The sequence below is a fragment of the Indicator indicator genome, chromosome 7 (assembly GCF_027791375.1).
Source record: "Indicator indicator isolate 239-I01 chromosome 7, UM_Iind_1.1, whole genome shotgun sequence".
NCBI classification, from domain to species: Eukaryota; Metazoa; Chordata; class Aves; order Piciformes; family Indicatoridae; genus Indicator; species Indicator indicator.
The window spans coordinates 36,141,819-36,169,333 of NC_072016.1; the positions used below are offsets into that span (position 1 = coordinate 36,141,819).

At 48.0% G+C, this 27,515-nt stretch overlaps 1 protein-coding gene across 1 annotated transcript in view; it reads left to right on the forward strand.

Annotated features, from left to right (window-relative positions):
• The window catches only part of COL13A1 (collagen type XIII alpha 1 chain), a 98,822-nt gene that overhangs the window by 25,107 nt on the left and 46,200 nt on the right, over window positions 1-27,515 (forward strand). Inside the window, exons 3-13 of the mRNA XM_054382406.1 lie at window positions 3,095-3,102; window positions 8,472-8,507; window positions 9,129-9,155; window positions 10,823-10,873; window positions 15,848-15,883; window positions 17,316-17,342; window positions 19,160-19,186; window positions 20,289-20,315; window positions 20,419-20,445; window positions 20,715-20,741; window positions 25,180-25,245. Coding sequence (XP_054238381.1) covers window positions 3,095-3,102; window positions 8,472-8,507; window positions 9,129-9,155; window positions 10,823-10,873; window positions 15,848-15,883; window positions 17,316-17,342; window positions 19,160-19,186; window positions 20,289-20,315; window positions 20,419-20,445; window positions 20,715-20,741; window positions 25,180-25,245 — 359 coding nt within the window. The remainder of the gene's footprint in view (window positions 1-3,094; window positions 3,103-8,471; window positions 8,508-9,128; window positions 9,156-10,822; window positions 10,874-15,847; window positions 15,884-17,315; window positions 17,343-19,159; window positions 19,187-20,288; window positions 20,316-20,418; window positions 20,446-20,714; window positions 20,742-25,179; window positions 25,246-27,515) is intronic.

Consider the following 27,515-nt stretch of genomic DNA (forward strand, 5'->3'; position numbering starts at 1 on the left):
GCTTTGAAATGTTCATGGTAGCTTTGATCCCTGCTCTGTTGACTTGCTGTCCTTTTTCTGCTGGCTGTTTATGGAAAGGTGATCTAGCTCATATCCTAAGCAATGCAACCTCTGTCTCACCCCAAAAGTGCTAGCTGTAAACATGGGTGAGGAGGAACCCCCATAGATGTGGTTTGTGCTTATGGATGTTGAGCTTGCATAGGGACAACATCCACTGGTGTTGTAGTGACAGTTGCAGTCCAGACTGCTTTCACAGAGGGTCCTGTGCAGCGTGGTCAACTTAAGAGATTTGCTCTCTTGGCTTATAAGGTTGCCAGCATCCCTTTCCAGGGTAGTGCAGCTGTGCCAGACCCCTGGCCAGGAGCAAGCCTGGTGCACTGCACGCAGCATGTTCAGTGCTGCCAAGGAGAGGCTGGATCAGCCCAGCTGCTGGTGGTTTGAGCGGTTGAGAGTGAATGTTTGAGGATCCCCTTTCTGCTTTGCCTGCTCCTTCCTCTAATGTGCGTTAAATTACTCCTTGTTATACTGCAGACTGAGCCTCTTTAGAAGCTCTGCTTTGCCTTCTGGCTAATCACTGTGACGGAACACGACAAATCCACTTTACTGAAGCATTATTACACTTGGTAAAATCCCTGCTGCTTTGCAGCAGCTTATCCAGCAGCGCCTTCTCTCCCCTCACTGTCCTTGGGACATATTCCCTCCTCTGGACTGTGCAAGATGATGCAGTGTTACAAAGTGACTATATGTGAGAGCTTTACTTTCTCCTGGGTCATATGAATGGTCCCAGCACTTGAAGCCCAGTCCCTGGATGGCCTCTACCAATTGACTTATTGCAGCCAGGACTGTGTCTTTGCAGCTCCCTGATGTGTGTTTACACAACACAGTGCAGCTCCCTCTTCATCCAACCATTAATTTTATAGAGGGCATATAACAAAGATGGATCTCCACTATGCCTCCTACCTTTGATCTGTGTGGGGTGCATGGCCTGATGGGCCCAGAGCTGCTGGCATCGCTGATTTACTCTGCTCTGAGGACATAGCTTCTGGAGCAAACAAAAGCTTATGTTTTCTCTCAGCAGTATCGCAGTTCCGTTACAGACTGTGCTGCTGTCTGGTCATGTTTGGCCCAGGAGGGCAGGGATGGCTCAGAGTTTGCTTGCCTTTAAGTTTTTCTTTCAACGATAACTTAAGTGGTTTGATTCATGCAGTCCATGAGTGCCCCAAACCCACGCAGACGGGTGGGTGGGTTATTAAGGGTCTAGAGTGTTGCTAATGGAAATAAAGTCTGTGTATTGGCAGGCTATAATCATTGACCTTGTGACAGAGTGCTCACTCTGAAAGAGAATCTCTCCAAAACAGTTCACTCACAGAACTTTATTGTCATCCAAGCCAGACTCAGAAAACTCTGTTTTGTTTTGGGTTTGGTGTTTGTTTTTTTTTTTTTTTTTTTGTTTGTTTGGTTTTTTGTTTTTTTCCCTCCCAGTCTGGCAAAAATTAGGATTCCTGGATCTGAGTCTGACCTTGGCCTCCAAATTGAACTTTCTGATCAGAAATCCTTTTGTTGTTTAGATTTGGCATACCAGGTAGGATAGCGACCTCAGCAACAACAGTGATGATGGGCAATTGCCAGACTGACCAAATCTGGGTCCCCACTGAGCTGGGTGCTTGCCAGACCAACCAAAGCTGGGTCTCCACTGAGCTTCTGTCATAAATATGGGTGAAGTTGTTTTGAGTTGGTGCACGTTCGGGCTATGAATGTTGACCTTAGCTCTGTGGGTCACTGTGAAGGTGCTAGACTCTGTTATTTTGTATTTTAACAAAAAATACCCTTTAGAGGTAATCTCTTTTGATCAACCATGATGAAAACCGAGCAAAAAAACTCAGGCTGGCATTCAGCAGTGCAATCTGAGGTCACCAAAGCTTGATAGCCAAACCATTTGCTGTAGTCCCCGGTATGAAGGAGTCAGGCTAAGTGAGAGATTTCCAGTGTGGAAAATGTTTGTTCATCCAAAGTCTCCAGTTTCTTTCATGGACTTTGGGCCAGGGGGCATTTTCAGCATGACGACGTATTCTGCAGGTGCTCACCATGACATCCGCCTCCCGTGCAGAGGAGAGGTGGCTGCCTGTTATCTGTCAGCTCGCCTGTTATACTGCTTAGCCTTACTTCTTGGCACTTTAAGTGAAGAAGAAAAAAAGGAAAGAAAAAAAAAGGGGAAGTTCTATAAAGTATGGAAAATGTAGAAGCCCCTGACAGTTGTATGGTGTGTCTTTGCTTCTCCCACAGAGAGGAAACCACAAAATAGTGAGTGCAGGGGTTTCTTTCTACACACACACAGTATCTGTCAGGATTGTGAGGAATTTTCTGGGAACTGATGAAAGAAATATGCTGTTTAAGCCCTGATATATACTGTACAATGGCTCTGTACAAGGGAGAGGCAGTGATCCCCATTGGCAGGCTCCAAAAAGCTTTCCAAAATAAAAGACAACCCAGAGGATTTGAGGGAATTTCTTCCAAGAGGAAAGATTGGCTCCTATGGGAACAGAGGTAAAAGGAAAGGGGAAAAAGAGCTAGTACCAAAGAGAAAGGTATTTAGTTGCTGCAGTTTCCTCATGAACCTCTTCATGGCTTTACAAGGACACCAGTCTTGGTAGAAAATTGTAGGCATTTTAGCAAAAAAAATGAGTTCTTGCCTCCCCATATTCAACTTTCTCATCCCCAAGGGGTGGGCAAAATGTGAGGGAGAATCACAAGTAACGTTTCCCTTGTGCTCAGCACTGTCATGGTCATGGAGGGGACTCCTGTGTGCCAAAGGACTGGAAACGAGTATGACAGTGTCAAGAGTCTGCCTTACGGGCAGTCTGCCTTCCCAACACAGGGCTTTCACAGGCTGCTCTGCACTCATGGTGACAGTAAGCAGTGCTGCTAATTGTGGGGATACCTTAATGAGCAGGGGCTTGGTGGAAGTGCATACGCAGATGGAAGCAGCATTACGGTCAACCCCAAGAGATAGTGCAATGTGGTTGTTTAGCCCTTCTTGCTAGGATTTTTTTCATTAAAATAATTAATTACTGTTTGTTTTTCTTCTCTCTTTCAGGTCCACCTGTAAGTACCAAACCTCTGTGGTTTTAGAAGATGTTGACACAGAGTTTACAGGGCATGACCTAGCAAAGTCTCCTGTCTGTGGTGTCTGGTGTGGTGGCCACCTTTGCGGTCATGGCACTCTGGAATCTCACAAACAGCAAGTACTGTGGGTGCTCAGGACCCATATTGGGGTGGGATTGCTCCTAGCTGCTTCACGACTTCCAAGGGTGTGAGAGTGGGAGCGCAGGGATGGGGAGTTGGCAAACAGAGGGGCACAGATATCTGTGTATTGCCGGTTGGGCCCACACACCCCAGGGAAATCAGCTGCATGTGCTTCACATGCATTGGATGCCACATGCTGAACGAGACGTGTTTGCAAAAAAGGGAAAGACAGATCACGAACACATGGCGGGAGCTGAGCTGTAGGAACTCAGTCCCTGCTACTCACCCAGGCTCGCTGAACTGTTAGGCCTTCAAGCAGAGCTGCACAGCTATCAATTTCAGAGGAAAAGTTGCGTTGACAGCTTGCTTTTCAAATGTTACCTAATGCAAAACCTCAGCACAGACGATTTCAGCTTCAGGAAAATAGTGAGGTTATTGCAGTAGTTTTCTTACAGCTATTAAGAGACCCACAGTGAACAGCAATGTGAGGAACGAGGCCACGTATCGACATCTCTCAGGGTTACAGAGAAACTCTATATTGTCTCTAGCAGGCTCCTTCCAAAGGAAATGGTTTATATTCATGTACAATGGAGTCCCTATGCTGGGTTTCTGCAAAGGAACACGAGAAGTGGAACATACGGTAGTCATCTTTTGTCTGTTCACGCAAAAATGTCTTAAACGGTTTGCAGATGACGTTCTGAGGAGAAGTAGTGGCTGCACGACCTATTTTTCCCCTTTCATCAAGTTGAAATGCTATAGGCTGAACTCCCACAGATATACGAGTGCAGCCCGATTTAATAACAGCAATCTTCCAAAAAAGTTGCACCTTCCAGGCCAAAAGGTCTGAAAGCGTTTTCCAGCTGGAAGCCCTGATCCACACAAACCTTCAGCGATAGCTTATCCCAGGAGCTTTCAGGGCTGGCTGCTGAAGTAGATGAATTTCAGTGTTAGCTTTCGGTTATTGGGAGGAAAACCCTGCTCTGGAAGGGGTTGCAAATGGAGTGCTGGGCAGGCTTAAGTGGGTGCTAAAGGGATGGGGTGGGCATAAAACTGGTGGTAGTGTTGGCATTTCTGTTATTGCCATGAGAAAACAGGGAGGTGTGAATAGATCAAGACAGAGGGCTCCCAGAGAGCAGACTGTGCCTTTGCAGGATGAGGAAGACGCACACTCTGTGCTTTTCTCTGCAGCAGTAAGGGTTAGAAACTTAATATGGTAATGAAAGATTGAAGCCTGGCAGAAATGCATGGGACCACCAGAGAAGTGCTGACGGTACACGCTACCGTATCCCGGCTTATTGCGACCCCTGAACCTGTCTCTGCACACAGACTTTCAGGAAAGGCCTTGAGGAATGCTACAGCCAATGGAAATAAGAAGAGGAAGTTGAGCAGACCAAGAGCTGTTAGCCAAAGTGGAGTTTGTCTTGGGCTAACACCACCCTCCTCTCACTCAGGACCTCTGGGGTTTCTGATCAGCTGGTGAGTGAGACCGGCTCAGTCACCATGAGCAAAACTTCAGTCCTCCGTGTCACCACAGGAAATATTCCCCCCTCGTATTTCTCATGATTAAAACCTCATGGAAGCTCAAGTTTATGATCAACAGACCTGGGCTCCTGCTTGACTGGTTGTCATACACATCTTTCTGGACCCCCAAACGCTGACAAGCCTGCACCTCTCATAGAATCACAGAATGGATAGGGGTTGGAAGAGACCTCTGGAGATCATCTAGTCCAAGCCCCTCTTTCCCAGCTTGCACATAGCAATGTGCTGGGCAGCAGGGCTGGGCCCCTGATGTTGGGGTTGTCTTGAGCGTGGGGACGGGCAGAAGGATGCATTATAAACACAGTGAGTTCTCCTCGTACTCTAGATTGACCAGGAGAAAACCCAAGGAGATGCATGAGCAATACCCCATCAGCAAAAGGAGCCTTTGTGCTCCCTTCTTGCCCAACAGATGCTCCCAACATCATTTTTTAAGTCAATCAAGGCTTTGGTGAAGGCAAGGGCAACCCGCAGTCATGCAAGAAATTTGGTGAGATTGGGACTAGAAGGGGCAAAGGAAGGAAGGAAATGATGAAATCATGCAATAGTCCTGAGGTTCCCGGACTCTTTCGCCGTCTGGACCACATCCGAAGGAAAGGATCCTCTCACGGACGTTTTTTCTCCCCTTTCTGAACATGCAACATTTCTGTGGCAACTGCAGCAATTCCATACATGAAAAAATAATATTTAGCAGATGGAAATGAAGGAAGAAACTCAGAGCCCTGTAATTAGCTCATTCTCTATGGACTTGCCGATACCTTCAGAGCTCGTGCAGAGAGCTGTGGGTAGAGCCATGCCGAAAGGAGAGGAAACTTCACAAACAGGAGATTAGGAAACTGAAGCAGTCAGAGCTGATGGTCAAGGAGCTGTGGAGAGGTTTTTAATCACTCTTTGCTAAACACTTACATGTGATCTTGTCTCTTAATGAAGCTAACTAACTGAGAGTCTGAAGCTAACTTGCACCATTTCTGTGTTACTTTGTTTCAGGGCCTTACAGGAAGACCAGGGATCCCGGTAAATACTTCTTTATTTCTCTTTTGTTCCCTCATGCTCTCTGTCTGGCACTACTTTCATCAGCAGGCCTCCAGGGTTTGTAAGCTGGGAGAAGCTAGTTATCTGTCATAGCAAACCTGATGTGGAATAGCATATTGCAAATAGGACATGGCTTGTAATAGAGTAGGGACCACAGGAGCTTTGTAGGACCAAACTGAAGAGTAACATAATCCTGGTGAACCCTTTCGTGTGGGGGAAACACACTACTTTTGAAAATGCTTTTGTCAGCTTAGGAGTCTGGTTGAAGAGGAGCAGTGTGCAGTATTCTTGCTAATTGCAGCAGGATTTAGAGTCTAGTGTGAGGTGTCCCTGCCCATGGCAGGGCAGTTGGAACTAGATGATCCTTGTGGTCCCTTCCAACCCTGACTGGTTCTATGTGTCTGTGATTTAAAGGGCCTACATCACTCTGGGATGAGTACCAAAGTCCATAACAACAGTACCTGTCACAAGTGAGGAAGGATTGTGTGTTCTGGGGTTACAGCTGTATGCTTTCCTGGCGATGGCTCCCTGCTTCCCCGGCTGCTGCTCATCTGAAGGCTACAACAGCCGTACAGGCAGTTTCCTAGTGAACGAAATGTAAACTGTGCGGCTGGCTCTCCCTTCGACTAAGGACAGAGGCTGCTTGTTGCCTTTCACGGTCCTCTGGCTCTGATGTGGGGACTGCAGGGAGTTTTACATGACTTTGCAACCAACTTACATAGTATCATCCACCCGTGAGTGCTCTTTCCTGGCTCCCTGTTATAGCCAACCTTTCCTTACAAACATCTGGCATGTATTTGCTGTCCTGCAGGGAGCTCCCCCTTGGCTATGACTGCTTGGAGGGCTGTAAGGCTGTGCAGTCACATACCAGATGCCGTGCCGTCATGTACCACTCCGACATCAGGTACTCACTGGAGACCTGACAGAGCTCAGCCCTGACCTTCGGCTCTTCCTGCTTGGGCACCAGCCACAGCAGAGCCAGGAGAAACAAAATCAGCTTTTACCTCAAACCATGAGGGAGATCAGACTGAGGAAAGCAACATTTAAGGGAGTAAAAGCAAAGGAAAACTCAGCGTTATATTCTCCAGCAGCCACAAAGTAATCCCAGGGCAAGATGCTGACACTGGGAGTTTTGACAGAGACAGTCAAATATTAGTGGGACTGAGAACCCACCTAAAACCCTAGAAGAAAGCAGTTTCCCACCATAGATTGTCTACAACATCTAAAATCAAGCAGCTGTTTAGTGTTTCATCTATCTGCAAGGGGTGCTTTTCGAAGCATATAGTGCTTTTCAATTCAGCAAACTTGTGCTGCATGGAAGGGAATGCCCCCAACATCAAAGAGCCCTTCCAACTCCACAGAGGAGAAGTGGATAAGCTCTCACCAGGTAATGGTTTGACTCCAGGCAATAATGGCTGAATTTGGGGTGCACAGCCAGGGAACCACTGTGTACACTTGGCAAACCCAAACACAGTTAAGTGCTTTCCCCTGACAACATTCACACATGCTGGGACTGAGCACGGAGAAAGGCATAAGGAGGTGGCAGCAACGGGGCTGGTGTCTCCAGCTGCAGAAACCAGAAAACCAGGTTTAGATCTACAGGCGCAGGCAGCCATGGGTGGGGACATTCAGCTTTACTTAAGGAAACCCCAAACATTGCTGGAAACAGAACTGAGAGATTATTATCACATCATTTTGCAAAACACAGAGCAAAAGCTACATGACCACTGAAGCCATAATCATCCAGATCCTTTAGCAGTTAGCCGTTGTCTTCCAAATCTACACAGCCTTCAGTTTTGGTGATAAGGAATGCAGAGAAGGTTGATTTTGTTTTGTTTTTTTGGGGGGTTGGGTTGGGTGGTTGTTGTTGGGGGGGGTGGTGTTTTGTTTTTTAATTGCATAGTTAAATTGAACTGTAAGAAGCAGACAACTGCCTTGTAGGTAAGTGGCTGAAGAAAATGGCCACCAGTCTTGTGTTCAAGTGTTTACAAGGCTCTGTTCAGTGTTGCCTGACCCAAAGTCATTCCCCAAGCCGCTGTTAGCATCGTTCACACCCTGACAATGCACTGGGAAGTATCTCAAAGGGGTAGAGGACACTGAACACAGCTGCTCGTATGTCTTCTTCCAGACATGCTTTTTCCTGTGTGAGCTTGTTTTCCCACATTTTTCTCTTGCTTCTGGACAGGACTGCATTTTCAACTCTAAGACAATCCTGTTTTAAAGTGATAACTCTATAAATAAATGGCTAACACCCAGATGACTTTGGTAAAGAAAGAGTAAAAAAAAAAAAAAGTGACAGTTGGCTACTGCAAGAAGTCAGTTCCCAGGATCTGGAGTTCATGAAGTGTTGTAAATTGGGATTATACTTTAAGTTGAAAACTCCTGCCCTTCTTTTGACTGCCTGAGTCACCACGTGTAATTGCTGTTGTGAGACATGCTGGGTTGTCTCGTGAACCTGTGGCTTTCACATGTTCTTAAGGCAGCTTTGGGCACACAGGCACACTTTCCTCTCTTTCTAACTTGCTCTCTCCCTCTCTCAAAACCCCTGGGCTCTTGCACCACAGCACAAAGCTGTGTGTGGGGCATAACTCATTTCTGCTGTTTTATAACCTTGCTTTTGGCCAGTTTCCAATTGCCTCTGATTTTGCCTTCATTGCCAGGGAGACAAAGGTGCCATGGGAATCCCTGGGCGGCCGGTAAGTCAAAACCTCTTGTATGTGTTGCGTCTTCCCTGTTCTCTTCCATCCCTCAAGATTTTGCGGGGAGAGGGAGGCTTTCAGGATGATCCTTGGTGGGTGTCAGCATGAGCAAAGCCACCCTTCCTGAGCCCCACACCTGAGGGGCTCTCCTTGTGCAGCAGGGTGGGCTACCCCTGCAAACCATATACATGTCAGGGGGTTGTTTCAATCACCTCCATCATACTGCTGAGCTTCTCCTCTGGTTCAGCATCCCCTTGGTTGGGTGCCTCCTGCTGCCACCTCGTGTGCCAACTGGGCTTGCTAACTGTGGCCTTGCTAACATGTACCCCTACCTGCCACTGGCAGCTGCCTTTTCCAAATAACTGTACCCTAAACATAGGGACTGAGCATTGTGCTTTGGAGCTGCTTTTTGCTCAGGCATCCCAGTGTGAGGAAGGGGGCTGGGGCAGGAGCCTGAGGCTGCCCAATTCATCCCAGCCCCATAGCAAAGGTTTTGGGTTGGGGAAGTGTGCCCTTGCCGCTGATGCCTGTGTTTGTCTCTTTCTCTCTCACTCTCTCTCTCCCTCTCTCTCCCTTGCACCCTCTTGCATGTGGCTGTGACGGGTGCCACTGACCCAGGGACTAAAAGGGCAACCTGGAGAGAAGGTGAGTCAGCTCCTTGTAGCCCATAGCATCACAAACTGTCCTCTAGGGCTAGCCCAAGCTCCCTGGTCACAGTCCTGAGCATCTGCAGACAGCTTTGGGCTTTCCCCACCCTGGGCTGTCCTCTTTCTCCAACAATGCAAGTTTACCTCCAAAATTCCTTCCAGGCTACTCAGCCTCCAAAGACACTGTGTGTGTTGTTTATGACCACAAGAACTGACAGGCACACACAGGGTTTCCCTCGAGGCTTCCTGGGTTTTAACCACTAAGTTTCTTCCTCACCAGCAGCCCTGTTTTGCCTTAATCAACCTGCAGCTCTCCTCTACCTCTCAGATTAGTCCCTGGTGTAAGTCCTGTCAAGGAAGAAAATAGTATGGCACATTCCTGTTTCTGATGTAGTGGGACCTCATCCTCTTAAGGAAAACTGATGGCCTGTGTGACACGACCACCTCGACTCTTTGCTGTGCAGTTAATTGGTGTTTTGCACCTGCAGAAAAGTGGTGGTCTGTAAAGCATCCTGCTGCTGGCCCTCAGGTTTTAAGGTGTTTAACATTTCAGTGTCAGTGAGTTTTGAATCCTTCTAACTCACGAGAACAGCAAAAGAAAGGTGTTTGTGGTGTGAATAACAAAATAACAGCGTGTAGAAACTAGGAAAGGGATCAATGATCATCTGTGCACTGCTATACCAGGCCCATTTAATCCTCTTCATAGAAAATACAGAGGAAAACACAGCAAGGAAGGTCAATGTAGGACAGAGATTCTCCTTCCTTGCTTTCAGGTTACTGCTTGCTCGTTGGAATCATCTAACAAGACTTGAATCCATCCTCCTTTTTTCTCTGCGTGTCCTTGCATTTCTCTCTGGCCAAAGCTTTCAACATAAAGGGACAGCAGATAGATACAAACAAGGGGAAAATCACTCTTAATTGCCCTTGCTTCCCCAAAGCCCTCCGTGAGAGTTCTAGTTCCTTGGCAGGCCTCAGCTGTGTTTTGCAGGGAGCTTTGCTTGCTCACAAGCTGCTTGGTTTATAGCATACTCCATCCCAAATCTGCTCAGCCCTGGGCACTTCTGAAACTGCCTCTCAAGAACACACCGTGTTTTCCAAAGACAGGGACATGTCCTGGCCATCATGCATCGTGGGTGGCTAGGAGCTGGAGAGGCAGCTGTTTTCTTTTCCAGCAAGGAGTTTGCTGTTTGCATCCATGTCCCAGCTGAGTTTGAAAAGCACAGGAACAAGGCATTTCTGGAGGCAGCCAGTGAGCTGCCCACAGCTCCCTTTCCCCTGGAGCCCAACACATCCCTCCTTCTTTTCTTTCTTCTGCAGGACACAGTCCTCCTGCACTCACAGGAAGGAAACAGCAAGAGTTTCAGGCCATCTTTCACACCTGTAATGGGGCAGAACCTCTGTTTTGCCAGAAAGCGTTTTATGTGTTTATAGTTTTCCTTGCTGTGCAGCTCCCATTTTCCAACACGTTTGAGTAGCTCCAAATATATTTTCTCCCAGAGTGTGAGGCAAGAGCCGGGAGAGGCCAGAATGGCAGCTGCCCCATAAGCCCTGAAGGTCTCACACCTTGAGCATCCGCATATAACCTCAGTCTTGATGGGAGGAAAATTGTTTTTTTATTTTCCTCTCCTTATCTCATCCCTTTTTCTCTCCTTTGCCTCTCTGCAGGGTGCTCCAGGAGAAGCAGGCATGTCTATCATCGGGCCCCGAGGTCCACCAGTAAGTGGCTTTTCTCTCTCTATTTTTGCCTGATGCAGGATGTGGGCAAGTTACAGAGGAAAGACTTAGGAGCAGTGGTAAGACACAGCATTAGCTGGGGACAGCAAAAAACCCTGTATAATGTGGTTCCCATGAAGGGCTAGGCTTGGTTTGTACTGTTATTATATCCTATATATAATGAAATTACAGCTCCTACTTCAGGACAAATAGGAAGCCTTCCCTTGCAAGGAAACCATATTCCTGAATTTTAAATGAAGAAGCATTTTTCATTCTTGCAATGGGGCAGCTACCAATTCTGGAGAAAATACACCCTTTGCCTGGCTGATCTCAGCCTTTGGTTTTGTTAGCAGAGGACAAACCCCTTGATTTTGCAGAAGAGCAGGATCAGAGCTAAGGTGGTGACTGAGGAACTCACAAAGCTGGGTAGTTGGAGTTGTTTGGAGGTCCTTGTCAAGTACCCCAAACCTTGGAAACTCTTGGATGGCACAGTTACCAGTATCTGGAAAGCTCACAGGATCACAGGATGTCAGGGGTTGGAAGGGACCCAACTAGATCGAGTCCAATCCCCCTGCCAGAGCAGGACCATACAATCTAGCACAGGTCACACAGGAATGCATCCAGATGGCTCTTGAAATTCTCCAGAGAAGGAGACTCCACAACCTCTCTGGTTGTCCCAGTGGTCTGTGACCCTTACAGTAAAGAAGTTCCCCCTTGTGCTGAGGTGGAACCTCCTGTGCTGCAGCTTACATCTGTTGCTCCTTGTCCTATCACAGGGAGCAAGTAAGAAGAGCCTGTCCCCTCCCTCCTGACAGCCAGCCCTCAGATATTTATAATCATTTATTAAATCCTCTCTAAGTCTTCTCTTGCATAGACTAAAAAGCCCCAGGTCCCTCAGCCTCTCTTCATAGGGCAGTGCTCCAGTCCCCTAATCATCCTCATAGCTCTCTGCTGGACCCTCTCCAGGAGGTCCCTGTCCCTCCTAAACTGGGAAGCCCAAAACTGAATGCAGTACTCAAGATGAGGTCTCACCAGGGCAGAGTAGAGGGGGAGGAGAACCTTCCTGGATCTGTTGGACACACTTCTCTTAAAACACTCCAGGATCCCATTGGCCTTCTTGGCCACAAGGGCACATTGCTGACCCATGGATAACTTATGTATCAGGACTCCCAGGTCCCCCTCCATGAAGCTGTTCTCCAGCAGATCACCTCCCAATCTGTGCTGGTGCACTTTATTCCTCCCCAGATGCAAGACTCTGCACTTGCCCTTGTTGAACCTTGTTCGGTTCCTCTGCGCCCAGCTCTCCAGTCTGTCCAAGTTCACTGGATGACCTTAGCTGGTTGGGGAGCTAAGGAAAACAGGAAGGATTTTGCACCCTCTTCCATCGAAAGCTTCCCTGCAAGGTGCAACAAGTCAGCCAGACAAAGCTTTTTGCAAGGATAAGGTCACACAAAAAGACCAACGTGAAGGGGTAGAACATTTATGTCCCCTAAATGCTGGCTGATAATTGCGCTGTAGTTCAGCCATCAAGCCTCTGCTTTTGTGTAGATGCAGCCTGTCCTCTCCACTCCATCCCTGCACAGCCTCCACTGGAGATTTCCATGAAAAAAGACCCAGAGACTCAATTCTCTCCCTCCCTGTGGGCACTTCCGATTTTGATTAACCTGTGAAGAGCACCATCCTTGACCTGCAGAGAGGATGGGCTGCCGGCAACTTTTGTTTCACAGCAGAGGTCAAGTGAGAGAGACCTAGGCAGTGCGAACACTTGGCTACATCTGGCTTTCCAATTAACTTCCCAAAAGCTCCATGATAAGTGTTTCTAATCAGAAACAGCTTTGCCTGTTCCCAGGCCCACCTGCCCAGCACGCTGGTGTTTGAGAAGCGACAGAACCAAAGCCCAGGACACAAATGGATGTCCCTAAGTGTTTTATACCTAGCAGATGGTCTCTGGCCATGTGGCCAGGTGAGGAGGAAGGGCTGGCAGGTCTCTCCTTGCTAAGCTCTCAGCGAGACCACCCCGCTCCACAAAGAGCAGATTTTGGAAGGTAAATGCCCTGTCACTTTTGCTGTTTCTCACAAGTTGTAGCTCTCAGGCTTCTGGATAGTGTGGTTATAGTAATTGGAGAGAAAAGCCATCAGTCCCTGTCACTGCAGGTCCTGCAAACAGAGACAAGCGCCACTGTTTTCTCAAGAGACACATGCCTGGCTTGCAGGGCAATTTTTCATGTCTGCTTTGGTGCTGCTGCTTTGCCTCACTGCCCTTGCTGCTGTTCAGGAAAATGAAGAACAGGTTGCAGCTCCAAAGCAGCAGAAAACCTGGACGGTAAATGATATTTAAAAAAGGGCTTTCGTCTACACCAGTCAAAGCCCCGAGGTGCCAGGACTGGCACAATTCCACAACTTTCCACCCCCAAAGCCTACTGTGAAGACGATCCAGTTTCCCGGGGAGCTGGTGATAGGTCAAAAGGATGGCTGAGCACTGAAGACAAACACGGAAACCCAGGCCAAGGGGGCCACTCGGAAAGACGTGGGATGACAAATAGCTTCCAGATTTTTGTTTGGACGCTAAAGTTTTCACTCAATCTCGGAGCTGCTTAACTTCTGGCCAAAGAGGGACAGTGTGCCGATAGTGGCAGAAACAGACGGTCTCCATGATTTGGCAGCTCCTGGGATTTGCATACTTCATATGATCAACATTTTTTTTAAAAGAAGACAAGGAAAAACAGTCACCCAACAAAAACAGTCTCTTGGAATCGCTCGCTGCTGAACCGTTGTTTTGGCCTGATACCATGCAAATCACTGCGCTGGCCTCCGAGGAGAAAGAGGCAGCAGTTTGTAGTCTACAGAGGAAGCCAAACTTCACTGTTTCCAGGTTTTCTTCCCTAATTCTGTTTTTAGCACTTCATGTCCATGGAGACATGCAACAGGGAACCAAAATTAATGAATTGCGGCTAGGCTCTTCTTGATTCTTGCCTTTTCTGAAACCAGAGGCTCACAGAGCCTTTAATTTATAGCCTATCTTCTTGCCTGGTGCCTGGCCAACAGGACCAGGTGGTTTTATGTGTATCTTGCAAAGCAAAGCTGATCAAGTTCAGCTTCACTGAACTGAGAAAACAGTGCACATGTGATTAGGTCCTGCTAGCACTGTCTACAAAACCAGAACTGCTCAGTACAACATGAGGCATTTTGTGGTAGGGGCATCCCTTAAACTCTGCAGAGAGGTTATTTGTCCCCATCCTCTGAAGGAATAAACCTTCATCCAGTCTGTCTCCAAACAGTGGGAGGCTGGTGGAGGTGTAACTTGAAGGTTTTCCCTGCCAGTGTGGCTCTGAGCTCTCTCCCAGGGGATTATTACTGCTTCACTATGGTAATCCTCAGTTTTGCAGCTCAGGAGCCCCATTGCTTCCTTCCATTCCCTTTCCTCAGTACCACATGGGATTCCATGAGTTAAGGCAGAGATGCACCCCATGTGCATTTCTTTCAGGAGCAGACTCCTGTTTATACCCAACTCTTTCCTAGAAAACTCCTGATGGACTCAAAATGTCCAATTGTATGGTATCTCAGACTGCTTAAGAAAGCATTTTTCCACAATGAAGCATAAGGAGCTTTTTGGCATCCCAGCATAGCTTTCAGAGAAGGCAAGATGCCACAGCAGCCACCTGGTGAGCATGGTACAGGATTTACCTCATCCTGATGTTTCCATCAACATGGGTCTGCTTCCAGATCTGCTGCAGTCTGGTTCATATTGCTTCCTGACTCGGTTCACTTATTTTTGGGGAAAACGAGATTAAAAAAGTCCTTAAGTAAAGTGCTATCCTAGTATTAAGTGATGGAACAAGAGGAAATAGCCTGAAATTGTGCCAGGAGAGGTTTAGGATGGATATTAGGAAAAATTTCTTTCCTCTGAGAGTGTCCAGGCATTGGAACAGACTGCCCAGGGAGGTGGTGGAGTCACTGTCCCTGGAGAAGTTCAAAAAGCATGTGGACGTGGCACTTGGGGACATGGTTGAGTGGCCATGGAGGTGTTAGGTTGATGGCTGAACTTGATGATCTTAGAGGTCTTTTCCAACTGAGACAATTCTATGATTGTATGATTCTGTCCTTACTGGATACCCACAGATCTAGAGGAACTGTGACCTGGGATGTCACAACTCCTAGAAAGTCAAGAACAATGGAAAATTAACAGCCAGGACAAGTTTGGGATTGTTTTTCAGTGTTTTTAAGCAGGTGATGAAGCAGCTGCCAAGTACATCCCAAGCCAGTATTTGCTGTACCTGATCCGAAACTGGTAGCCAACGCTTGCTGGCCAGGAAGAAGCAGGGAAAAGGGCTTGGTGATTGTGTTCCTCTCATCATACTACTTAATTCTGCCTTTTCTCTTAGCTTTCAGGGGGGGGAAAAAGCAAACAAAAACACCAAAAAAAATCCCAATAAACCCCACCCAAATAATAGAGGGGGAAAAAAAATCAGCTCTTCTCCAGAATTATTTGTGAGGAAAATGAATGTAGTGGGATGTGAGAGGGAGGAGGAGAAGAGGGATAGCTGTATTTAGTCACCAGTGACCTGTAAGGTTTGTCTTGCAGAGAGCAGCACCCTGCATTAAACGCCTCCAGTTTATGGCAGCAAGAATTGCCATAAAATGAGCTCAGCCTCTGGAATATACTCCAAAAAGCCTAGTGTATGGGCTAGGGACACCCATTTAATTAATGGAGAAACTTCAAGGAAGCTGCTTGCAGTCCAAACTGGACCTGCTCCAGCATTTTCTTGGCCATGTACAAGTTGAAGTGGGGATGAGAGATTTCCCTTCCTTCCCAAGGTACTGTTCCCCTTGGAGGGGAATTCAATCTTGGGTAACTCTTCAGACAGTCACACAATAAATGGGCAGAGGCTGAATGAGAGGCTCTGTAGAGAGGACATAGGGTCTATCAAAATCCAATTCAGTTCCTCTAAACTGCTGTCTCTGTTTCATCCTTCCCAGGGACAGCCTGGAACAAGAGGTTTTCCTGGATTCCCAGTAAGTGTAACTGCTAATTTATGAGGAACGGGTGTGAGATGTTACTAGGAAGCCTCATTAGTGCTGCTGTATCTCAACATGTGTCCGAAACCAAGGACCTCATCTGATATCACTGGGAAAAGTTTGGGGGTTTTTCTTCCTTTGTTTTTCTTTTTCATTTTTTTCCCTTTTCAAATGATACTTAGGGAAAAAAACAACCAACCCAAGCAAACCCAAACAACACAACTCCGAAAGGAAATTAATTAAAAAAAAAAAAAAACAAAAACAACCCAACAAGTGTTACAATAACATAGTTGAAGCCAGATCTGTTCAGTGAAAGAAAACCACCTTTAAGAAATACCCCCTGAACAAAGAAAATAACCCCGCGATAGGTGAAATTCCAACCTTAATTGAGCCTTTTGATGATACTGCAACAGCAGTATCCAAGTACCCATGATCCAAACCTGGGTGATGCAGGTCAGTTGGGGTCCATGCTAGGCTGAGCACCCTTTCCCATGCCAAAGGGAAAGGACAAAAACCACGAGGGGAGAGTCTCCTCCAACGCTGCTACAGATGGGCAAGGGAATGGAAAAAACAAGCCCAGGAGAGCACAAAGCAAATTTCATTTCAGTGCTACAGTTGCTGGCAATGCTCTTTGAAGCGTTAGGGCTGCTGCTGGAGAACTCAAACGGTTGCTATTTATTCCTATGCATTTATCCTGGACAAGTAGGGAGCCTAAGGCAAACACAAACACCCCCCACAAGCCTGCTCCCGCCAGGCAGCTCAGCTGCTGCTCCAGGACACACAATGTGCCAGAGCAGGTCTGCGGGGGAGACTCTCACGCCTGGAAAATGGGAGGAATTGGCAGCCCCCAAACCGTCTGACCGGGCTCCCTGGCTCTGCCCTTTGCTAAGAGGGGGGCTGTGAGCTGCCCCTGGGCTGAGGAGAAGCAGACCTCTCCAGGCCTTTGTGGTCTTTGGCTTTTTGAGAAGCAGAAAACAAATCAGCCCAGCTGATGAGAAAGTGCCGGGTGGGACAGCGCTCTGCAGAGCCTGTTTCCCATCAAACAGTACCTTCAACAGACTGCTCAGCTGCATGTCACCTCTTCCCCAGGACACTTTCATTGTTTTGTCATTTGCAAAAATTCCTCATCCCCCAAAGCGGGTGCCTTTTTAAATCAGTCTCAAGAAAACTGCTGATTTTCAACTAGCTTACAGGACACTGCAAAGTTTTTAAAATACTGAGGGTTTTTCTTTTCAAGTTGTCCATGAATCTTCTTCCCTCCTTCCCTCCTTCCCTCCGGCTGGTACCCAGTGGGCCAGAGACTTGGCAGGAGGGCAGAGAGAATCACCTCACCTCTGCACCTTTTCCCCACTCCCTGCCATCTTGCTGGGGCAGATGGACAGGCACCTCAGTGAAAGCATTTCTCATCATTTCTCTGTTTTTCTTTCAGGGCCCTATTGGCTTGGATGGCAAACCGGTAAGCAAAGCAGGCTTTCTGCCCTGCCTCCTGCTGGGTGCCACTGTCCTGCCAGCCCGGGTGTTATAGAGTGTGTTTTTAAGGGTATTATTTTGCAATGGTCATGCACATGGATGGATTAAAAAGAACATTAGAAGGTTGGCAGGCAGAAGGATACCACAGATGCCTTGGGGGAGATGCAGGAGTCAGGAGATTAGGGAAGGCAGAGTGTGGCTACTTCCTTTCTAGGCAAATCTGTGAAACCACACTTCAGAAGAGCAGCAGCCTGGCTGCTGCAAGGGAAGCTTCCATCCACAAGCAGACGGACAGAGTAGGTCCCCTTGGAACCAGCCCTCTGCCTTAGGCAGCCAACAATTTCATTTGAAGTCAACCCTACAGATTCTTTCTCTTCACTGCTCCACTGCAAAGAGCTGCAGCAGAAGAGGAAAAGACCCTAAAGATCTTCGTGATGTCCTTAGAGCAGTGAGAGACCTGAGTTCTTTCTGTCCTTCAGAGCTAGGCACTAGTGTAGCTACTTCCCTAAGAGTGCAACTCACATAAACCCCATAGCTTCAGACAACCACCTAGCCAGGTTCCTCACCACACCTTCTCTAGCCATGCTGTAAAGAAGAAGGAGCTGGCAACACATACTTCTGGCACCTACTTTCCTACAGTGGGACCTGGTTTTGCCATGAAGGGGCATCGCTCTCCTCACCCACTCTCTCCTGTGCTGCTCTGGGGACACACAGGTGACACTGCAAGGTGCAGTTCACTGTGCTCAGCTGAAGCTGCTCTGCCAGCCCAAGAGGGCTTAGCTGTGTCCCATTTATGCCCTGCAGAGCCTTTGTACCCCATATTCATCCCCCAAAGCTTGGTTCTCAGCATTTTGGGAAGCAGGGAGTGTGTGAGCATGGTCCACACACACCATGTTCTATCTGCCCTGGCTTGGTACAGTACCTGCAGGCACCTCCTGAGGCAGGGAGTAGAGGGGTTTACAGAATCACAGATTGCATCAGGTCGGAAGGGACCTTCAAAGGTTCAACCCCCTTGCAGTCAGCAGAGTCACCTCCAACTAGATCAGGCTGCCCAAGGCCACATTGTCTGATCATGAATGTCTCCAGGGACAGGACTTCTACCCCAGCCCTGGGCAACCTGTTCCAGTAATTTACCCCTTACACAAGAAATTGTGAAGAATTTCTTCCTTATGTCCATCCTAAACCTGCCCAGTTTCAAACCATTGCCCCTTGTCTTATCACTACAGACCCTTCTAAACAGTCCTTCCCCAGCCTTCCTGTAGGTCCCCTTCAGATATTGAAAAGTAGCTATAAGTTCTCCCTGGAGCATTTCTTTTTCAGGCTGAACAGCCCCTACTCTCTCAGCCTGTTGTCATAGGGGAGGTGCCCCAGCCCTCTGAGCATCTTTGTGGCCCTTGTCTGGATCCACTCACTCCCTCAGGTCCATGTTTCTCTTTGTGTTGGGTGCCCCAGAGCTGGTCACAGTACTCCAGGTGAGGAGTCACCAGAGCAGAGGGGCAGAATCACCTCTCTCAATCTGTTGGCCATGCTTCTTTTAATGCAGCCCAGGATGCCATTGGCCTGCCGGGCTGCAAGTGCCCATTGTTGGCTCATGTTCAGCTCCTCATTCACCAGCACCCTTCAAGTCCTTTTCTGCAGGGCTGCTCTCGATTTCATCATCCCCCAGTCTGTATTGATATCAAGGATTGCCCCAACCTAGCTGCAGGACCTTTCACTTCACCTTATTAGGCTTTAAAGGGTTAAGGCAACTTCTTCTAGAGCCTGCAGTGGCCAAAGCTGATGCATGTTTTCTTTCTTTTTCAGGGTCATCCTGGACAGAAGGGAGACATGGTAAAAAAAAAAAAAAGTAATAAAATATTTGTCTGTGGGTGATGGGTTAGTTTGAAATGATGTTGTTTCTGTGCTGGAGAAGAGCTCCTGGGCAGGGCAGCAATCTTAGTTCAGCTAATGCACTAACTGCATCCCTAATTCTGCAACTGCATAATAGCAGTGCTAGGATGTAGGCCTGTAATCTTTGCATTGTGGCTATCAGACTCGTCATGTCACAGCAGCAACTTTCTAGTTACTCATAGGATATGTTTTCCTTACCCTTAGCAATTACATTCTTTAAATATACTCTAGGAACTGACATATTTCATGGTTGGCCTCATAGCAGAAGTAAAAAGTTGATGCAAAGATTTCTGAGAACCCATCTGTCAGCTTTCAACTTACCTACCAACAACAAATAGTGTATTTTTTTTTTTATTGCACTAAAATGCTTTTGATAGAAAATGATAAACTTATGCTGTGCTTGATGGAAACCCAAATGTGGTCTTGTTCCTCTTGACATCTCTGATGAGGAAATATCCAGAGATGAGTATGTCAAGCTAGCAGCTCTTGTAGTCACCTTCACTCACTGAAATGCTGAATGTTCTGCTAATTCTGTTTTGGGTTTTGTTTTTTTTTTTTGTTTTTGTTTTTTGGTTTTTTTGTTTGTTTTTTGGTTTTTTTTGAGCCTGAGTGTCAGCAAAACCCTCTGGCAAGCACATGTTGAAGATTCCCCCCTCCCCCTCCCAACTCCTGCTCCTCAGCAGAGGGCTGAGTTGATGCACAGAGCAGAGGGATGTGTACCCTTGTTGCACAACCCCAGCTCAGGCTTCTGTTTCCAAACCAGTGCATCAATGTGTTGTCAACTGGGGTCCTGGGAACAATAAGGGTGTGTTTTCCTGATGATTTCCCCCCCTTTTAATAATCCCTCCCTGTAGTGCCGTCAGACTTGTGTGCATTTTCACTCCTGCAGAGTAACAAAGAGAACCCAGATCTCTCTGGAGAGTTTTCTCCATAATTGTTTTCAAAAGCTGGGTTTCCAACTACTCCATATGCTGAGAGTTTTCGTCTTCTTGACACTGTAAATAATAATCCACCTCACATTCATGACTGTCTTTCTTTAAAGGGTGCTGCAGGTCCCAGGGGACAACCTGTAAGTATTCCATGTCTTACTATAAAAGCTCCTTCTTATCTTTCCCCTTGTATGCATGTGAACTTCATTTACTGAGAGCTTCTATATCACTTTTCCTTTTTAGGGACCTCCAGGACAGAAAGGAGAAAAGGTAATTTAATAGGAGATATGGTGAAAATTAAATGTAAACAGTGACTTGGGACTTGGTGCTGCTCAGTCTGACTTTGAGTGATTGAGATACAGCAAAACCAGAGTGCTCTGAGAGTAGGGGACAGGAGGCAGGGTGCTTTTGGGTGCAAATTGTCATAGCTGCACTGAATTCAATGTAGTCACAACGATTTACACCTTCTGGACCTCACCCCGTGTGTCTATTTCTGTTTGTGGTTTAAACTCTTTTCCTTTAATCCCCTCCTTTCACAGGGTCAGTGCGCAGAGTACCCGCACAGGGTAAGTCATTAGCGCGGTTATCGTCTGTCCCGTGCCTTCCTGCATGCTAATCCTCCTTGGATTGAATGGCTTTTTGTTGGAAATATGGATCGTTCCATTAACAAGCTGCGTCACCTGGGCCCCGAGGGCAGCGCTGGCCTGATTGATGTGTTTCACAGAAAGGCTGCAGATAAGGTTTTCCAGGAGGGATGTTGGCTCTCTGCTCTGTTCCTGCCCACCGGGGCTGACCCCCGTCTAAATGCTCTTACGGCTGCTTCCTGGAGACCCTCCCATGCTCTGTGCTGGAAGTGGGGGAATGTTCGTGTCCTCACCCCCAAAACCCAGTGAAGCTTGGGATTTCTGGAGCAGTAGAGGTCACCCGCTCACATCTTGTGCTGCTGCACCAGCTCCTACAGCCTCTGCTGCAGCTGAGTGGCCATGAGCACTGTGGGGTTTGCAGACCTCTAGGAAACTCTATTGTCATTCTTCTCTTTTTCTTCTCCCTCATGTAGGTCTCAACCCTGCAAAGAAACAAGCGAAACGGTTTTCCTCCCCCCTGGCCCCCAAAAAGTAACCCTGACAATCCTTAGCCATGGCCTTAATCCTAGCCATGTTCTGGCTGGACCTGGTGAGCTGGTCCACATAGTGGTCCCCCAGCCCAGTAGGTTTTCTGCCTGCAAAGAAGAGGCAGAGAGGGAGGGTGGGTGCCGGCAACTGTTAATGAAAGCCAGGATGTTGCCCACTTGCCTCTTCATCCTGGCCTGGCTGATGTGTACCACAGCCAAGAGAGGAGAGAGTACATCATGGGGTTTGAGGGATTACAGTGGTAAAATTTAAGCAGCTCTAAAAACAACCAGAGTGCTGAAAATCCACTGGAAATGCGCTGGAACGACATCATATGAAGTGGTTGGAATTTGTAATCTGGGTGCACGGGGAGACAGGCTTAAGGGCTTTCTGTTTATTTTTGATGGGCCTCTGGATAATTAGCTGGGCTCTGGTCCCTGGCCTGGAGGAAGCAGAGCCCTGGATGCTCTGAGCAGCAGAGGCTAGGGAGAGAGCTGGGCTGGCAGCAAGGGAGAAGGGGCGGTGGGTGTGTGCCAGCCCCGGCACGGCTATAGCCGGTCAGCTGTGTTTATTTAGCCCAGCCGGCTCACTGGATTGTTATGTTAAAAAGAAGCTAACAATGCTCACCCGAGAGGTGTCCTAGGCTCCTGTTACAGCCCTTGGCTCCCACTCTCCTCGGTGCCCAAGGTGAAAAAGCAACAGCAGGATCCACAGCAACACTGGGAAACAGAGATCATAGAATCGTTTCAGTTAGAAAAGATCTCTAAGATTATCAAGTCCAGCCAGCAACCTATCACCACCATGGACATTAAAACGTGTCCCAAAGTGCTATGTCTATAGATTTTTGAACACCTCCGTGGCTGGTGACTCCACCATCGCCCTGAGCAGCCTGTTCCAATCCTTGACCACTCTTTCAGGAAAGAATTTTTTCCTAATATCCAACCTAAATCTCCCCTGCCACAATTTTAGTCCATTTCCTCTCATTCTATCATTTGATACTTGGAAGAAGAGGTCAACACCCATTTCACTCCATCCTCCTTTCAGGGGGTTGTAGAGAGCAATGAGGTCTCCCCTCAGCTTCCTTTTCTCCAGACTAAACACTCCCAGTTCCCCCAGCTGCTCCTCACCAGACCTGTTTTCCAGGCCCTTCACCAGCTTTCTTGTCCTTCCCTGGACATGCTCCAGCACCTCAGTGTCTTGTGGTGAGAGGCGCAAAAGTGAACGCAGTATTCAAGACGCAGATTGTGCATCACTGGGTGTGGCCTGAGCTCAGACCTGGGGGCGAAGACACACTGGTTTGGTGGGCTGGGGTTGTAGACACCCTGAGGTGACCTGCTGCAGGGCTGTGACAGTCAGGAAAGAGCAGGTACAAAGCCTCATATCTCAGCCCATCCTAGAAATGTTTCCTTGGCTCTCATGGAGGTACTTCTGGCCTCATGAGGCAGCAAGCTCAGTATTTTAAAAACCCATGAGTCTTCCCAAGTCAGAGACATGTTCATGGGGAGAATGACCTCAGATCAGCTCCGGGATAGACTGTCCTGAAGGGTCTTGTCACAGACTGCATGTTCAGGAAGCCAGAAGTACAAATCAGCCAACAGAGGTGCAGTTCCCCCTCTTCCTCCCAAAATGAAAATTAGGATGAGCCTTGTGGTCAAAATGCTACACACCTGCCTTGCAATTTGCCCTTGCTTGACTAATTGACAGGGTTCTTTGCCAGGTGTTGTGGCTGAGGAAATGAAACCCAGCATGCTGAGAAACCAGGGATCTTTCAGTTCTGTTTTGTCTTTGTTTTCTTGGGAAGGAAATGTAAGGTTAGGATGTATGCCTTGGCTCCTCTGGTGGCTTCCTATTTTTTTCCTGTAGGAGTCTGTATGAGTCTGCACTGCTGTGAGGGACAACCCCAGGCATGGGGCTGCCCATTTGGTGTGAGCTGACTATTTGAGCTGCTGCAAAATGCTGTCCCTGGGGAAGGGCACCCAAGAAAAAGGGGGGTGCCATGCTCTGTCTGCTCTCAGAAATGCCATGTGTCTAACTGACCCCTTTTGTGTCATGTATCTCCACTGTGCCCTAGGAATACCTAAGTACCACCCTTGCAGCCCTGCGCTCTAACCAGATCCTTACGCTGAAGGTTTGTGGGTAACGGTCTGACAGGACCCAGCTCTGATGCAAAGGCACAAGGATGTGGATCCAATATTGCACACTGCCTTCTGAAAAAAACTTCCCATTGGGACACAGAGCAGGCAGGGCAGGAGCTGGGTAGAGGAGGCTTCAGGTTTCTTCTCTAAACCCTCACCTTTCCACCTGAATCCAATATTTGGTCTTGTCTCACCTCTGTTCTCAGGATCGCTTCTCTCCATTTTCCTCCTCCTCCTTTCCAGCATCCTCCAGCTTCCCTGTAAGATGTATTTCAGATATGCTTGGGGAGCTGGGTGAAGCCAGCTCTGCTGGGTCTGGGTTGCTCCTACAACTGTGCTAGGCACACCTAGTATAGGGGAGTAAGAGTTTGCAGCAACATCCCCCTTGAGAAGATCAGCTCAGACCCAAACACTCTCCTGTGTGCAGGGAGTTCCTGCACTGTCCTTTAGAAAGAGAAGAATTTCCTTCAGATAAAATCTGGGTTTCCAGCTGCACGATAGCTTGCAGCTTCCTGGGTCAGTGCACTCAAACACAATCACCTGGTCACAGGGTGGTGATGCTGCAATATTGGGTTGTCACTTTGCTTTGCAGCAGGACTGGGTCCTGGCTTTCCCTGCAGACACGAAGAACAATGTTTGAAGGAGTTAAAGTGGGCTGCTGGGATGTGTGTGGTGACCATGCTGGGAGACCTCTGGGCACACCTCTCAGATCTGAGCATGCAGCTCACACAGGCAAACATTGCACACAGGCACACATTTATGCCTGGGCACAAAAAGCCTCTTCCTCTTCTCCTGGTGTAAATCAAGAGCAGCTTGAATGGAAAACTGATAGGAACAGGGAAGTGGATCAGGCCAGAGAAGCATTCTTGGGCCTGGAGCCGGCACGGTGGGTGCCAGGGTGACAGCAGCATGCGTGCAAGTGGAAACTGGATACAGCAGAAGGATGAACAAATGCTCCTGAGCTTTAGTGCATTTGATTTCTGTGTGTCCGGGTCAGCTCTGTGCCCTAAGGCAGCATTCCTGGCTATAAGCAGTCAGAGGCTGATGTTACTGTGAAACAAGGGAAAGCAAAGCACAGGCTCCCAAGGCAATATCCTGCTCAAGGCTCAGGTACCAAGACCTAGTTTTCTTCTTTGGCCATGACAGTTGTATCTGCCCAGCTAAACAAATCCTCCAGGACCTGTTCACAGGTCCTGATGCCTGCTGCTGACCTTGCTCCACTCTGTTCCACATTCTGAGTAAGTGTGAGGCCTGTGTTTTGTGTAAGGGAAGATGGATAAAACTAGGAAACCACCTGGAGAAAATTGTAATTTTGAAAGTTGCCTCAAATCTGATGATGGGAAATTAAGAGAAACAGTCTTGTCACCAGTGAGCTTAGCAGAGCCAGTGGGGGATGTCTTGCAGTAAACACTGCCTGAGATGGTCAGTGGAGCCAAGCCAAAAATCCCCCAGGTAAGCGTTATTTCTGAGCAGAGAAAGTGGTGAAGGCTCAGTGTGGTGGGAGCAAGTGGCCACCCTGCACTGCCAGGGCTGGCACATGGCAAGTCACCCTGTGAGCCACGCATGGCGCAGAGGAGCTCAGAGGTCTCCCAGCAGGTACCTGGCTGTGTGCCCTCCGCATGCAGCTCTCATGCAGGGGTTTATTTTCATGGCACTCTCTCTGTTCCCCTCTTCTCTGTTCTCTCCCCTGGCTGCTCTCTGACTCTTGGTGCCCTAATGGCCTCCTTTGCCCTACGACCTTCTGGTTTGATCTTCTTCAGCTGTTGCCTCTCCTCAATTCAGTGCGGCTGGCTCCACCTCCGGTCATAAAGAGACGCACTTTCCAGGTAGACTTCTCCTCCTTGTTGCTTGTTTCTAAGCTTACTCCAATGCTTGTGATTAATCAGCTTGCTACCTGTCTGTCTTCCCCTACAGAAGGGTTTTCCAAGAGGTTTGGGCAGAGCTGAGGGACTTTCTTTGAAGCAGAGGAAATCTTTGATGTGATAATGTGGCTAAAAAGAAATACAACAAAGCCAGGGATTTTTTTTTTTTTTAAAACAAAAAGAAATGGGCCATGAAACTGTTCTCCAGACTGTTGACAAGCAGTCTCCTACGTTAAGGAGTCAGTTCATGCATATTCCATTTCCAGAAGAGGTTAGAAACCCCTTGCTGAAATGCAGCTGATGCCTGTGAATTTAAGTGAGATGAAAGAATAGGCAAAGGCTTCTTCAAAGGGCTAGTCTGGTCCAAGGCACTTGGGAAAATGGGTTTAAAAAAGCTCTTAGATGGCTTCATTAAATCACATTAAATCCTTGTGTAAACACATTCATTTTGGCTTCCAGTGCCATAATTCATGTTTTGTTTGGTTTAAATTGGGAACGAATTAATAAAATGAATTATGGATATATGAAGAGTGAAAAAGAGCATCCATAGTCAGAGTTCATGTGGCTTTTAATGAGTCTACTTTAAGCTCCCTCATTCCATCACTTGGGATTAACTTTCCTGTGTGGACAAATCACTGTAATCACCCCACTGAAGTGTGCTGGGCACCCTCCCCTAAGCGGCTGGGTTTTGTCACCCTGCTGCCTGTCTAGACAATCGGATGCTTGCAGGGAGCTGCAGCCTGCACTAGGAGACCTTTTCCCCAAGCTGCCTGGTCCTTGTCCAGCGCTGGCAAAACCCTGACCTTATCACAGCTCATGGTCTCCATCCGGTTTCTGTCGATTCTGCGTTCGCACCACACAAGCTCCGCAGCTTGCGCTGGTTGCTCTTCAAAGTGACAGTCCAGAGAGCCAGGCCAAGGACTGACCTCTCGGGAAGGCTTTGAAAGCTGAAGTTCATATCCAGGATGAAGTGGGAATCTTGAATAGCTGCCCCACGTCCTGTTGTCAGCCAGGGCTGCAAATTCCCTCTGTCCCCAGGGACTAACTGCACTGGAGAATTTTGCCGTGATCTGTTTTGCTGTTGCCGCCTTCATTCCCAGAGTGAACAAAATGTAATCCACTCCTACAGATCTGCCAGCACCAGGCAATTCTGGGAGCCCAGCCTATGAATGGTAAGAGAAAATGTGAGGCTGCAAAAGAAATGTCAGCACCAGCACCTGAGAGAGGAAAATCTGACTGTAACCTTTAGCACATCAGCACCAGTGGGCTGGGCTTAGCAGGGACATGGGCTGAGCACAGACCTGCAGTAGGAGGCTGAGTGAGTGTTGCAGTGCTGGGGACCAACCAGGGTGGTTAACTGGTGTTCAAAGAACTGAAAAATAGCTCCAGTCAACAGCTAAAAATATAGAATGACATCTGAAGAAAATGACACCTCATCTCCAGCTTACCCTATTCACTTATCATCCAGTTAGGTGTGGGGGAGGTCTTTTTGTGCTGAGTACATTAATAAGGCTGTAATGATGTGGTAATAGTGTTTTGTGTCTTAGGGACCTGCATGGGCAGGTACTTACTTAGACAAAGTATGCTCTGTCCAGGGCAGCAAAGCAGGGGCAATATGAACAGGAGTTTGGCTGAGCTCCTTCCAGCCACTTCTCACGCTGGGCCAGGGCTCCTCCCCACCCCCTGCCAGGATTCCAGCACCCATTTCCAGCACCGTGCTGCATTTTAGTGCCCTAAATCTGGAGCACAGTCTGGGCTGACAGGGAGCGGCTGAGGTGGGAATCACAGAATGTCAGGGTTTGGAAGGCACTTTGAAGGAGAGCCAAAAGGAGGCAGGCAAATCCCTCCTTTGCCTTCCCATGGTACACCCATGGTGAGGGTGCTGCAAGATGCAATGAGAGGGAAGAGTCTGAAGCTTGGCTGAGAGGTCAGGGTGAGAGGAAACCTAGAAAGATACTCCAGTGTCCTCCAAACATCTTGTCTTCATTGTACCAGTATTTCCTCCTAGATTTAAAAGCTGTGAGACCATTACAGCATGGTTGCATAGCATTGAGTACGGAGGATAAAGAAGTTCAGGAACAATCCTGTGTCCCTTCATGTGGCAGCTTTCTTAAGGAGAGGGGCTGCTGCTCTACACATGACTGAGCTTCCCCTGAGCCTGGTCCATGTGTCAGAAATTTTGTTTTAAATAGAGCTTATGGCAGAAGGGGTGAAATTTGCAGCTTATTACTTTC